The sequence below is a fragment of the Rhamphochromis sp. 'chilingali' genome (genome assembly GCF_963969265.1).
Source record: "Rhamphochromis sp. 'chilingali' genome assembly, chromosome: 6".
NCBI lineage: Eukaryota > Metazoa > Chordata > Actinopteri > Cichliformes > Cichlidae > Rhamphochromis > Rhamphochromis sp. 'chilingali'.
In genome coordinates this window covers 26,456,563-26,471,458 of record NC_137933.1, presented here as the reverse complement: position 1 = coordinate 26,471,458, position 14,896 = coordinate 26,456,563, and the positions used below count along the sequence as shown (strand labels likewise).

Genomic DNA, 14,896 nt, shown 5'->3' with positions numbered 1-14,896 from the left:
GAATCAGCCTCACACGTCTTTATACTTTATACTGTTTTAGGAAAATGGGAAATAAATAGTGTATCTGAGGCAAAAAACAAAACAAACAAACAAACAAAACCAGAGTGTTCTTCAACATATCCTGAGCTCTCATACAGAAGCTTTCTTTTCATTTGTTGAAGTAGTCTTCATTAATAGTTCTCCAGGCTTCTTGAAGGACATTCAAAGCTCTTCTTTGGATGTTGGCTGCCTTTTGTTCTGTTCTCGGTCAAGATGATCCCACATTGCCTCAAAAATGTTGAGGTCCAGGCTCTGGGGAGGGCTATCCATGGATGGATGGATGTCAGATCCATTGATTTGACAAAATCTCCAACACCAACACTCCAACACTACGACATGTCTTCTCATTTAATTGTTTTTCTTTATTTTTACTACTTTCTACATTGCAGATAGATACTGATGACATCAAATACATGACACATATATGGAATTATGTAGCAAAGAAAAAAATTGATAAGTAGTTCACAGGCGTGCCTTGTCAGGGTTCATTTGTGGAATTTCTTGCTTTCCTAATGGTGTTGGGACCATAAGTTGTGTTGTGCAGAAGTCAGGTTGGTACACAGCTGCCAGCCCTATTTGACAACTGTTAAAATTCATATTATGGCAAGAACCAATCAGCTAAGTAAAGAGAAATGACAGTCCATCATTACTTTGAAAACTGAAGGTCAGTAAGTCCAGAAAATTGCTAAAACTTTGAAGTGTAGTAGCAAAAACCATCAAGCACTACGACAAAACTGGCTGACATGAGGACCACCCCTGGAAAGGAAGGAGTCACCTCTGCTGCTGAGGATAAATTCATCAGAGTCACCAGCCTCAGAATTCGCAAGTTAACAGCACCTCAGATTAGAGCCCAGATAAATGCCACACAGAGTTCCTGTAGCAGACACATCTCTACATCAACTGTTCAGAGAACATGTGAATCAGGCCTTTTATGGTCAAATAGCTGCTATGGAAAAGCAGCAAGCAGAAAAGATTTGTTTGGGCCAAGAAACACAACGAATGGACATTACACTAGTGGAAATCTGTACTTTAGTCCAAATTTGAGATCTTTGGTTCCACCCGCCGTGTCTTTGTGCGACACAGAAAAGGTGACCGGATGGTCTCTATGTGCATGGTTCCCACCGTGAAGCATGGTGGAGGAGGTGTGATGGTGTGGGGATGCTTTGCTGGTGACACTGTTGGGGATTTATTCAAAACTGAAGGCACACTGAACCAGCATGACTACCACAGCATCCTGCAGCGACATCCCATCCCATCCGGTTTGCGTCTAGCTGGACAATGACCCCAAACACACCTCCAGGCTGTGTAAGGGCTATTTAACCAAGAAAGAGAGTGATGGAGTGCTGCTCCAGATGGCCTAGCCTCCACAGTCACCTGAACTAAACCTGATTGAGATGGTTTGGGATGAGATGGAACGCAGAGTCAAGGCAAAAGGGCCAACAATTGCTCAGCATCTCTGGGAACTTCTCAAGACTGTTGGAAAACCATTTCAGGTAACGACCTCATGAAGCTCATCGAGGGAATGCTAAGAGTTTGCAAAGCAGTAATCAAAGCAAAGGGTGGCTATTTTGAAGAATGTAAAATATAAAATGTTTTGAGTTATTTCACACTTTTTTGTTTACTACGACATAATTCCATATGTGTTCATTCATAGTTTTAATGCCTTCAGTGAGAATCTACAATGTAAATAGTCGTGAAAATAATGAAAAACTATTAAATCACAAGGCGTGTCCAAACTTTTGACTGGTATTGTACATACATACACACATACATACATACATACATATATTCTCTACTCAACAAAAGAAATAATAGAGGCTACATCCTCTCAGCTAACCATCCAACTCGTTTCCAGAAAGCAGTTTAAAAATAAAGGGCATTAAGGGGATACATTAGTGCACATGGCACGAGTGACACACACATCTGTGAAGGGATTATCAGTGATGAACGATAAATCAGGTTTTGGAACAACATATGCTGCCATCCAGGCTTTGTCTTTTTCAGGCAACGCATTGCCAAACCACATTCTGCACATGATTACAAGAGTAAAAGACAGTGGGTGCTGAACCGGCCTGCCTGTCGTTCACCCACTGAAAACGTTTTGGGGATTATGAAATACAAAATGTAACAAAAGCAATTGGCCTCCTCAGCTTCCAGATGCTTAAGTCTTTTGAAATATGTTTCTGAAAGCATGTTAAAATCAGCATTTTTTTTTAAATGTCCCAGTTTCAACATCTGATAGGATATGTTGTCTTTTTATTACTAAATATAGTGCATGGCCAGTACATAACATTCCCACTAGTTACCCTGCCATCCTTCACTTTCTCCATCACTCTCAGACACACTAACACACATACACGCACATAGACACATTCAAAGATATTCCACAGCTGTTATCTTAGCAAGACTTTAACTGTGTCATGATGCCACAGTTATTCATTCAGTTCTATAGCAACTAACATATAGAATAATCCATCTAAATCCAGTAAGCAGTACTCGTATAATACTATAGTATTGCATACTTTACGGATTCAAGGAACTTTACCCTCAAACAAACATCAAACACTGAAATCAGTTCCAGCATGTTTTACCTTAAACGTTTTACACTGAAGCAGCGAGCTGCATACTTGTGACTGATGATTTTTTAGACAGCAATGGTTTATTTATATCCCTGTACATCAGCGTAGCTGTGTGCACACAGCCTTTTCATTTCAAATACACCTTATTACAAGTTGGCAGAAAACACTTAAATAGTTCCCTAAAACTGTGTGTGTTACTCCCGTTCTCACTGGTTGCTCGCTGACCCACGTTGATTCTCCTGCTCTGGTCGTTCGTCAGCTTGCAACGTGGCGCCGGAATCCCTCTCGTGTTACCGACATCCCGTGGACCAATGGGGGATATTCTGGCAGTGGTTGAGGCTGGGGCCTGAATCAAACGGAGTCTGTGAATGGCTGTACGTAAGGCGGCAGGAAATCCCTGTTTGGTTGCATCCCTTTCATTGGGATAAGGGACAGGATTGACTAAACCGGGGAGGAGTGTAGGTGTTCAGAGAGGACCTGTTTGCGGGCGCAGGTTGCGTTTTGAGGGTGTTTGAACATTGCTGCAACATTGTTGCGCTCCGCCGCTGAAGACAGGACAAAAAGTCGGCGTTTAGCGGTCCAGCAGTGAAAGGAGCTACACAGCCGCTTGATCATTGTGTGTTGTGGTGTTGTAGGCCCGTTTCGGAGATCGCTGTGCCCTCTGAGAGAAGTCAGCTTGAACCCCGACTGATGGCCGGCTTCAGCTTCGTGTGCGCTGTGCTCCTCTGCGCCGCTGTGGCGCAGACCAAGCCGACGCTGAGAAAAGAGAGAGTTCATCATGAGCCAGAGCTAAGCAGGCAAGCCCACGAAGACAATAAGAGCTTCCAGTATGACCATGAGGCCTTTCTGGGCAAAGAGGAGGCCAAAACATTTGATCAGCTCACCCCTGAAGAGAGCAAGGACAAGCTCGGGTAAGGAAATGCTACCAGCACTCTGCCACATAAGCTGATTTTTGGTATCTGAAAGTGAAGTTAGTGACAGGCTTGGTGGGATTTCGAAGGACAGGTTGGAGCTTTTGTGTTTGTTTGTTTGTTTGTTTGTTTTAAATCACACACTCTGCCGCTGAAGCCCGTTTCGTGTAACTGTTCAGACTAAGAACACTAAACATTTAAAAACATGGGAACATGTGCCTGTGAAAGCACTCCTGCTTTATTATGGCACCCATACTGTTTGCACACACTGTACACTTAATAGTCTGCAGAAATCTTAATTACAAATACTCATTAAAGATTCATTTATGGGGGTGAAGTTTAAGGAAAGTTTAATGGCCGAAGTTCTGCATGTAGGTATTCTGTACAAAACTGCAGGGCACGCTCAGTGTGCCACTTGGTTCTGTTGGCAGGATTCTTCAAGTATTAAACGTTTTTTTTTTTTTTTTCTTCTGCCACTGCTGCAGTGACAAGTTGGCACCATGTGACGCAAGTTAGTCCATAAAACTCCTGCTTGTTGTCTTGAAAGAGGGAGGACCCCTGTAATATCACAACGTGGCAGCCCAGGTCTAAGAATACACCACAGATGCACTGCAGTTTTTAGCTTTCTAACCTGGGTTTGCCTGCCCCTCCCTCAGAAATCCTTTCCATGAATCCACATTACCTGTAGGAAATTAATTATTTATTAATTATTAATCCAGCCTGTCATTAATCAGTATCTCATTACTAAAGTCTTCGGTCACTCTATATTTTACTTTTATACTTTCCTTCTTACATTTAATTGGTTTTCAAAGTTTTTCTTTGAACATCTGTTTTGTCATCCCCCCCCCCCCCCCCCCCCAATTTTTAGTCCATTCCTTTATTTTCATTTTCATTTTTATTTTTGTCTGTTTGTTTGTTTAATCACTTAACACTAATGTGAATCATTCAAGCGTTAGAAAGCACGAAGTGGACAATCTGTGAACAATAAAAAGGAAGTAGCAGGCCTGTAAAGGACTAATTACAGCAGATGAACGGTATCTGAAACCTATGTTCTTAAGAAAAAGGACAAAAATCAACCGAAGACTTGACGCAGGACTAGAGGGTCAGGGTTTGCATTTGCATTTCAGCCGGTGGTGTTGGGGACCTTGTCAAACTTGACAGAATTACTGATGCAGAAAAATACCATTAGGTTTTGATCCACCATCTAATACCATCTGAAAAGCATCCTATCAGCAAGACTTCATTTTTCAGTATAGCAATGATCCCAAACACAATGACAGTGCGGTTAAAGCATACCTGGACTGAAAAACACACATTAACATTATCAGTCATGGACTGGTCTCCCCAGAGCCCGGACTTCAACACTACTGAAGCTGTGTGAGATCATCTTGACAGAGAACGCTACAAAAAGCAGCCAACATCCAAATAAGAGCTTTGACTGTTCTTCAAGAAGCCTGGAGAATTGGCCCTGAAGCCTACTTAAAGAAGAATAAACACTGCCATACCGAATACTGACTTTTAAACTTCTTAAATTGTAAAACCTCAATTTTTGCCTTCTATATTGAATTTCAGCAAATCTCTGCACATTTCAATAAATAAATATTTTCAACCAAAATATAAAGAAATGAGGGGCTGAGTCAGTATTTTTGCACAACACTGTATGTTGCCTATATATGCCTATAAGATCTAGTTAATATACCACTAATATCGGTCTTTTCCCCTGCCCAACAGAAAAATTGTGGACCGAATAGACAGCGATGCAGACGGCTACATCACCACAGCTGAACTCAAGGCTTGGATAAAGCGCGTCCAGAAGCGTTATGTGTATGAGAATGTAGCCAAGGTGTGGACTGATTATGACCTGAATAAGGACAATAAGATTTCCTGGGATGAGTACAAACAAGCCACATATGGATACTACCTCGGTATGGGCTCACTAGTTCAAGACACATGGTGTATTTTTTTTATTTTTTTTTAGTATTAAAGTATTACATGGCTATTAAACCTGATTCATTTTTTATTCATCTTTTTTTTTTCACCCTCTTAGCCAACCCGGAAGAATTTGAAGATGCCACGGACCAGTTCAGCTTCAAGAAGATGCTCCCTCGTGATGAGAGGAGGTTTAAAGCAGCTGATCTGAACAGGGACCTGGCAGCAGACAGAGAAGAGTTCACAGCCTTCCTCCACCCTGAGGAGTTCGAACACATGAAGGATATTGTGGTTCTGGTAAGCCCTTTGTGTTCACATGATCTTTAAGTAAGGAGTACGCACGTCAGACCTGAAAGAAGTGACGTTCCCAAAAGTAAGAGCACGTCTGCCTAATAAGAAATATGATTTAATTCCAAGAGTTTTGAGTTTCTGTTCCATGTGTTTGATCTCGCTACTTAAATAAATGTGCTACATTTGAATAACCTCCTAATGAAATTTTAACTTGGCCCAGAAATGATTGAGTTCCTATATATTTTTTTGGGAACAGGTCCAGTGGGACAAACCGACCGTCCCATTTAAAACTCAATCTTTAAATATAAATTCGGCTTCGTGGAATGTGGGGTGGCGAATGTTAGCAGTGATGCACTATGCTGCTCTGTTCATAAAATTTGTACTACCCATTTGACAGAGTTAATTATTAATCTCTCATTTTTATGATGTTGCTGAATGTTACCAAAGAACTGTTCAGCCAGGGGTGTCTTCACTGATTGTGGTGAATCTGGCTAGAGCTAACATGATAGTTACACATACATACATGCTGCATTCATACTTTATACATTCATACTTTATACTTACAATGAATTTTTCAGAAACACTGATCTTTCTAAAACTATGCAAACGAATGAGTAACTGATGGTACATGCGATCATAGGAAAAACATTAGAAAGGATGTGGCTGTAGGCTAGCGTGAACAATAACTGAAGGAGATTGCTGTGCAGGATCAGGGAGGAACGTGAAGTTGGTAAGCGCCAACTGGAACCCTACACACACTTCACATTTCTACCTTCAAACTGCTTGTGTTGCTGCCATCTACTATTGGCACCAGAGAGCTCCTGCACACTGCAAACGTGGAACAATACCAGTCCTTAAGAATAGTAGATTAAATTTGGCAGACGAGAAATCTTTCATTCTGAAGCGTAACACTTTCCATGAGCATTCACATGTATTTGGCCAAAGAAAACAGAACAGAACCGGTCGTAGTTAAGTCAGAGAGATGTGAATAATCAAGGAGGCATAGTTATTGATTAGGAATTTAGGAAAACTAGTCAGGAAGCAAAACTTGGATGTATGTGGTGGTGTTTATGTAGGTCTTTATTTCTTCCTTTTAACACACCATTAAGAGAATTTCTGAATTTCAACCTAAAAAGAGTTACGAAAGGGTCAGTTTTAGTGATCTGAAACTGTTTGATGTGAAAGAAAGCTCATATAAAATGCTTTAGTTCATTGCTGAACCCATTATGTTATTTTCCAAGCAAAGACAAGATTTTATAGCAGAACATAGGTTTTAATTATGATACCGATTATACTGCTGTGAATTGTCGTGTCCTTTTTGCATCCTTATAAAACGGAGAACATCTTACCCTTTCAGTGTTTCTAAAGATCTACACTGGAGAAAAATCTCTTTTTGCTGACCCTGCACAGATGTAGGAGTAGCAGCTCTAATCTAAGTAACTCCAGAACAGCCAAGCTGCTTGCCCTGTCTGTAAAGGGGACCCCGAACACCGTTTGGAAGAAAATAGTCTCTGCATCATGTATCCAAGATTTCATTCTCTCGGTTGCTACCCAAAGTTCGTGACCATAAGTAAGAGTAGGAACCAAACTGACAGCTTTGCTTTCATGTTCAGATCACTACAGCATCCACATCACTACAAGTGCCACCCCCACACGAACAAAACCCTGAGATACTTAAACTCCCTTCCCTTTAATTAACCAGTTAGCCAAATTCACATACTGTCAGATCCAGTATGTTACAGATAAATCTAGTGGAACCAAGTGTTTGCTGAAAAGGGTAAATCATTGTTGAGTGCAACTCATCAGTAGTCCTGTATTGTTGTGTCACTCTGCCGGCCCAGCTGTGAGCAGAATCTTATAAATTCACTTTTCCACCCCAGGGCTGCACGTTTCTCTTCTATTACTCAAAGTGAAAGTTCCTCTATAGTTGACGGACCCTTGTGTCTTCCTTTAATGATATTATTAACTCATTCTCTATGCAGGAAACCTTGGAGGACATTGACAGGAACAGTGACGGGCATGTGGATGAGGACGAGTATATCGGTGAGTTAATTCAAAAATTGAAAGCAATTGGTAAAAAAATAAAAACCCGTTAGCACTCAAACATCTACTTAGAACCTAACAATATACCACTCAGTGTTTTTAAAACACACACTGACAATTTGAAGCATACAAAGACGAACAGGAATGTGAATAAGGAGCATAATATAATATTTCAACAATTTGCCTCAATCCCCTAATCACTGGAAAAAGTGGATTTTAAAGTGTTGCAGGAGTTTGCAGGAACTTTTCAGCTCTTTTTAGAAATACGAAATATGTACATGTCCTCTTGATAGCATTATGTGTGCACAGTTCTTTAATTATGAATCATTTAGTGTTGATGATTTTTCTATCAGTGCACTGAAATGACAACTCTGCCGAAATAACAGGACTTAAACTTCACCTCCACTATAGATGGATGTTAGGGTTCAGAGCTTCAGTGTCATTGGTGTTTGCTTTGGAAAGCTTGCATGTGAAATAGTGTACATTGTGTGTATGCCATTTCTGTAGGAATTTATACCAGGAGTGTATTTAAGGTGTAAATTGTGTGTTCTCTTTAAATGCAAACTAAAAAAATGTCGAAATGTCTTATTCAAATGTTCTTTCATCATTTCTTTGGGTTTCAGCGGACATGTTTGCACATGAGGATGGTGGTCCAGAACCAGAGTGGGTCAAGACTGAGAGGGAACAGTTCTCTGACTTCCGAGACTTGAACAAAGATGGAAAAATGGACCAGGATGAAATCCGTCACTGGATCATGCCACAGGACTATGATCATGCACAGGCGGAGGCCAGACATCTGGTGTACGAGTCTGATCAGGACAAGGTATACTGTTAGAGCTATGTTGATATGGTTTCATATCTATTGCTTGTGCCCTTGTGGATGTGAGAGCTTGTCAACACAGGGTTCATTAGAGTCACCGGGTACGAGCTGGAACCCGTCCTAGCCGACAGAGGGCAAAAGTAAGTGTACGATCTGGACGGGCCGCCAGAGTGCAGGCACAGAGACGGCATGCAAACAAGTTAATTTTCTTTATTGGTGTATTTCGTATTTGTGTATTTTCAGTTCACAGCAGAATTCTTCACTTGAGTGTTTTTTTGCTTTCGGGAGAGTGTTTTTGTTTACATTTAAATAAGAGCTTTTTTAATCATCATATTTCACACGTTCTATCTCCCTTATCAGGATCAGATGCTGACTAAAGAGGAGATCCTCGAGAACTGGAACATGTTTGTGGGAAGTCAGGCTACTAACTATGGAGAAGACCTCACCAGGAACCACGACGAGCTCTGAGCTCTCACTGCAGCTTCGTGTGTGTGTGTGTGTGTGTGTGTGTGTGTGTGTGTGTGTGTGTGTGTGTGTGTGTGTGTGTGTGTGTGTGTGTGTGTGTGTGTGTGTGTGTGTGTGTGTGTGGAGCGCTGGTCTACAAAGACACAATCACACACAGTGACAGTAAGAGTGGGACAGATGTCAGTTTGTTAGACTTCAAACCAACATTGTACCAAATGAGAGGACGCACGAGTGTCGATCCTACCACTAACTCTGTGGGTCTGTTTCAGTCTTCGTATCGATGTTGTGCTTCTGACATTCAGGAGCAAAGCCAGACCCCGTGGACTTACTTTCCAACAATGGTGCCTTCCAGCCGAATCGCCAGATTCATTGCCTCAGAGATTTGTGTAGATAGTCTGTAACAAAACTTGTCAAAGCTTAGTATTGTCAGACATGGGAACAATTTTTGATGCTAATGTGAAACCACAGCTCAGAACGTTTGTTCTGAATTTATTTATTTATTAAATTGCTTCTGAACTTTAGGTTTGAGAGGAATATAGTGTTCTACTAAAGGTCTTTTCCTTTTCAGAAAAACAGACAACACAAATTTAGTTTTTTCGTTTGTTTGTTTACAGTTTTATTGTCCTGTTAACTAAAGACTTTTTATATCCTTTAAGTATTTTAAGAATTGTTGATTACTGATGTTTAATGGCATGGTTTTTGCACGCATTTGGTTTTAGTGTAGCCTGTGAAAAAAATGTTTCTTCACATTTAGTTTGAAATGTATTTATTGGTATACGTAAGGCCAACTGTGTGCTCAGTGTTCACATTTTCACTTTTTGATGTTTCATTTTTAACTTTATCTGTTTACAACTGTCTGATTTTAAGGTCAATTAGGCTAAGGCCTACTGAATATGTAATGGGTGGAAATAAAGTCTCCCTTCCTTGATTTCTCACGAGTAAGTTCTTGCTTACTTTTACCTCACTCCAAAGACTTATTCCTTGTCTTGGCATTGTACCTATCAACCTGGATTATTATTATTATCATTATTATTATTATTATTATTATTAGAACAATGTAGTGTGTGTGTGTGTGTGTGTGTGTGTGTGTGTGAAAATAAATGTCAGTAAATGATCAGGACACTGTTGCTCAATCCCCCCACACACCCACGCTCACTCTTACACACACCTTTTAAAAAAAAATCTTTAATGTTTTCCCTGTCTTGATGTATCCCAATCCCAAGTTGCATAATTTGCATACCACACAGGCACAAACCTGCATTAGAAACTGCACATGCTCACAAAATGTATCCAACTACAGTTGCTATGCGTTTCCACACATGTAGAAATGCGTTTTCTTTTTTACTCCATGTTACTTGCACTTTTAATTTGTGTTTGAGTTAAATATGACACGTCTTATTAGAGGCCAGCTATTTCACATTGTTCAGTGTTTGTTCTGAGTTAAAGGGCTTTCAGCAGTGAGTTGAACTTTATTAGTTAGACTTTCCCAATAGAGACTTGGATCTCTTGTGCCATCAGAATGGCCCTAATTCTCCTTCCCGTTCTTAGTTGTGACATCCAGTGTGGTCTGCTGCTGGTGTACCCCACCTGCCTGAAGGTTAGACTTTTCCAATTGGGTATGCTCTTTTGCATACCTTGGTAATAAGTGGTTATTCGGGTTACTGTTCATCAGCTCAAAGCAGTCTGGCCATTCTCCTCTGAATCAGATCAGAGGCTCTGATCTGTGGCATCAATAAGGCTTTTTTACTCAGGGGTTTGCCACAGACTGCATATTTGTAAGTGCCAAAATAGCGGCACCAATAACAATGCCACACTTAAAATCACTTAAATAACCACGTTTCCTCATTCTGATACACAGTTTGAACTTCATTTAAGGCAAACCGCAGTTTTAGGTTAACTATGTCTAAATGCAGCACTGTGACACGATGGAACTGACGCCTGAGTTCAATTCCACCACCTGGCTGGGGTTTTTTTTCTGTGTGGAGTTATGTCTGTTCTCCCCGCGTTTGCATGGATTCCCTCCGGCTACTCCGGCTTCCTCCCACAATCCAAAGACATGCAGTTGGTGAATCTAAATTGCTCATAGATGTGAATGTGAATGTGAATGCGAATCGTCTCCCTCTCTCTGTGTTAGCCCTGCGCCAGGCTAGTGACCTGTGGTAGCCTCGATAGGCTCCAGCCCCCCTACGACCCTGACAAGGATAAGCAGAAGAGGATGGGTAGAAGTCTAAATGCTTAAATGTATTGGGTTGGGAATTCATATAGCTAATACTACTAGCTAAATTAATAACCTCAAACATAATCCTGGGTTTCTGCAGTTTCTGAATGGTCAACATTTACATTTATTTACAGCATCATCGTCACAACTTAATAAAAATCATTATGCATGTAGAAAACCAGTTAAAATACAAATTTTCCACTGTCAGTGTGACATGGTGTCGTGCTCTCTCTGTGTCCTTGCTACAAATGGTAACAGGTACAGGTGAACACTGGTGTTCATCTGTTTCACTGACTGGACACCAGCCTACATACAACACGTAATACTTTTAAACACACCACTGAGTTTCTCAAAACTTCTTTCCTATTGTGCTGCAATATTTATTTATTTGTCAGTCTTTTTGGGGGGCTTGCCTTCCTAACCTCTGTAAAACGTCCCTGTGTTTGAATGCTGCCTGTCTTTATAGCTTCACCAATGAAGACAGCTAATCGTCCAGGCAACTCAACTTTTCAAGTCTGGATTCAACTTTTTTATTCGTTGAACATCAGGAACAAGCGCACTATTAACGCTATTAACACTATTAACACTTCTCAGGACTAATTACAGACTTCACACACACACACACACACACACACACACACACACACACACACACACACATGGAAAGCAGACATGGAGTTAAGCTGACTTGCTGTTGCTCCTGGCTGTTGCAGTAAAATTCTCAGATGTAACTGAGAAAGCAGTTCTGCCACCCAGCCTGTCCCCTCTGCTTGCTCATGTGGAACATATGGATATATGTGTGCCAGTTAGCAAGACAAGTCAAGCGGGACCAATGCGATAAAGCTCATTAGGAACAAGGGACAGAGCAATGTATGTGTGGGCTGTTTTATTCCGTTCTAATGAAAGACCTCCTTCTTCTTCACTCTCAAACTAGAAGCCAAAAATGGCTACAAAACTATCCTCCAAATATCCAAGTCATGTTTGATATTTTTACTCTGGTTTGAATTACTTGAGAGCTTTTTTTTTTCAGGTTTAAATAACTTAACAATAAGAATGTTTGGTTTTTGCTTTTTTCCATAAGAATTTGTTGAAATAGGCTAACAAACATGGGCATGGCTCCAGTTGTACAGTCATCCAAGAATACATGAATTTCTTTATCTGTCAAAAAGAAAAAAAAACAGGTCCAGCTCTGAGGAAGGTTCAGAGCGGAGGTGTCTGTATTATCTGCTTCTTCTTTTTTTCTCTGTTAGATAACATAATATTTTCTCTACTGCTTTGCTAAGGAGTGTGGAGTCAGTCTTGCTTCATACATTTGAATAATTGCACTAAGTTACTCAATGTACTTCCTCCAGATACCATATGAGGGTTGTCATGTGTCAGGGTGCATCTATGTCCTTGAGCCAATGTGTGAGTGAAGGTGGACAAGTATTAGTGGTGCACAGAGATGTAAAAGAACCAAATGTGTGTTTGCATGAACAAGATGGGGGACTGGGGGGGCGGGGCGTGGACTACCTGCCTAGCGGCCATGTTTAACGGTCTGCTCCTGCTGTTTATGATAGGTTCTAGTCATTCACACTGGGGGAGTGTGTGCACATTAATGCCTTCAGACGGCTCTCATATGAGTGTGTGCGTAGATCAGCTCCTCTCCTCTGACAATAATGAGCCCTCTGGGTGAAAACAGGGTGGAGACAGTGGGAGAGGAGGGTCATAAAGTGCACCATATTAATGTCTACAACCTCACCCCCACCCACCCTTCCGATCCAATACAATTTCCAAGTGTCCACCAACAATCTCCTCTTAAAGAGCTTTTTTATAGCACACTTCTATTTCCATATCAGCAATTAACAGCTCCAAAGCCAAAATGACTGCTACAATTAAACAGCCACCATAACAAAGTACGCATAGCATCCAATTCCCCCTTAGCTCCCCTGCTCCTCTCTGACTCACATAATCACGATGCCCTATTTTTCATCCAAGTGTACGCTCCCTCATCTTTGTCTATTATTATGTCCTGTGTTTGTTCCTTCCACCCTGGGGATTTATAGCCCAGGGTGTTGTTTATAATGATCTTTGGGACATCTGACCCATCCCGTTCTGAAGCTTTCATAACAAGCTTTATGCCCATTATATAATAACAGGCATAAAGGCGAAAAAAGTCCAACTATTTTTTTTCATATAGATATGATACGTGGCTTAATGTGACAGCTCAAACAATATTATATATTAATTTCTGTACTTATTAGGCTAAACATTTGCTGTAAACAAAGATGTTGTTAAAAAGATACATAACATTTAGAATAGTAACATTGTTCTTAAGATTATTTATTGTTTGATACAAGTATCGCACCTACTTCCTGGTTACACAAGCTGTGTAGTCGATAGATGTACTAATGGAAAAAAATATACATATATAAAGTGTCCAGTCAACATGAACTTACCTTAGCTTACATTAACTACAGTGAAATGTACCAGGCATTACCACCTACTTGTGAACTTTAAACAAATTTTTTTTATTCAGTTTCTTGTTCACCAGATGAAATTTCCCACAATCACTGTTCTAGAAGAACTCATCAGAAATGGACATTTCACTGAAAGAGCGGATCCCTCCATTTGTCATAATGAACATTAAAACATCCAATCATCCTCAGTCTCACTTAAATCACACAATTAAGTCTTTCCACTATGTAAAACATTCAGCATGTCTTTATTTGATGGGGTTTTTTTGGCCAAAAATAAATAAATAAATAAATAAAGGTATTCAGGATTTTTCCACCAGACTTATTCAGGCTAATATGTACAAACAGCCTTTGTGTGAGGAATTGTTTGTGTGTGAAAACATTTCAAACATCCAGATGACTGCAGAAATATATTTTTTCCTTCCTGTCTAGGCTGATTTGAGGGAACTGCCCTCATGCAAAGGCCATTATGTCTGTCATCCAATTCATGTGATTGTATTTAATTGTAAATGTGGGCTAATAAATGTGTTTCTACTTATGGACAATGACTTTTGTATCTTTTCTTTTACCAAAGAGAATTATCCGAGGACTTTACTCCTCCTAGTGGTGGTGAGGATGAATAAGACGTACACCCTGACTTTTTTTTTTTGTGAACTGCACTTGCGCTCATCTATCACCATGAGTTTTTATGCGCCCATCAACACAGTGTAGATAGGGAATCAGCAATTAATGACTACACAATTAGAGAGAAGGCTTTAAAGAGCAATATATTTCAATTTAGGAACCATAAACTTAGTGAGTTGGTAACTAATTGTAACTGCCTCAGGAGAAATGGGAGCCCTTTGGACTGAGGTCAGGAAGACTCGAAATCAGTTTCAAACAGATTTCAAATGGCTTCTTCAGTCACTCACACATTCTGGCAAGCTGCAGCATATCTCACATGATATACGCTGAGAGGAACTTCTCAAGTTTTAATTAAAAGGCGGGCAAAGTGGCCCGCAGTTGAGTTGTTTTGAAATTCATGACAGTGAGGGTGTAGACAATGCTGTCCCCGTGAGACTTGATATCTTTGGACAAAATGACTCTCTCGCTCCATTTGTCGACATTTTCATCTCTCTTTCTGTGGGTTTCTCTCCCCATGTCCC

General features: G+C 40.5%; 1 protein-coding gene across 1 annotated transcript; it reads left to right on the top strand.

The window, feature by feature from the left end:
• Nucleotides 1-3,030: 3,030 nt before the first annotated feature.
• On the top strand, nucleotides 3,031-10,005 carry rcn1 (reticulocalbin 1, EF-hand calcium binding domain). The gene is made up of 6 exons (XM_080884447.1): nucleotides 3,031-3,529; nucleotides 5,261-5,454; nucleotides 5,577-5,755; nucleotides 7,732-7,792; nucleotides 8,416-8,615; nucleotides 8,973-10,005. The coding sequence occupies exons 1-6, from the start codon at nucleotides 3,309-3,311 to the stop codon at nucleotides 9,078-9,080; spliced, it is 963 nt and encodes a 320-aa protein (XP_080740573.1). The 5' UTR covers nucleotides 3,031-3,308; the 3' UTR covers nucleotides 9,081-10,005.
• Nucleotides 10,006-14,896: the final 4,891 nt, after the last annotated feature.

Bases quoted from the DNA above. Each gene is read 5' to 3' on its own strand.
- rcn1 (XM_080884447.1), top strand. From the start codon at position 3,309: ATGGCCGGCTTCAGCTTCGTGTGCGCTGTGCTCCTCTGCGCCGCTGTG. The intron at 5,756-7,731 runs GTAAGCCCTTTG...TTCTCTATGCAG, and splicing joins TGAAGGATATTGTGGTTCTG to GAAACCTTGGAGGACATTGA. The intron at 7,793-8,415 runs GTGAGTTAATTC...TTTGGGTTTCAG, and splicing joins GGATGAGGACGAGTATATCG to CGGACATGTTTGCACATGAG.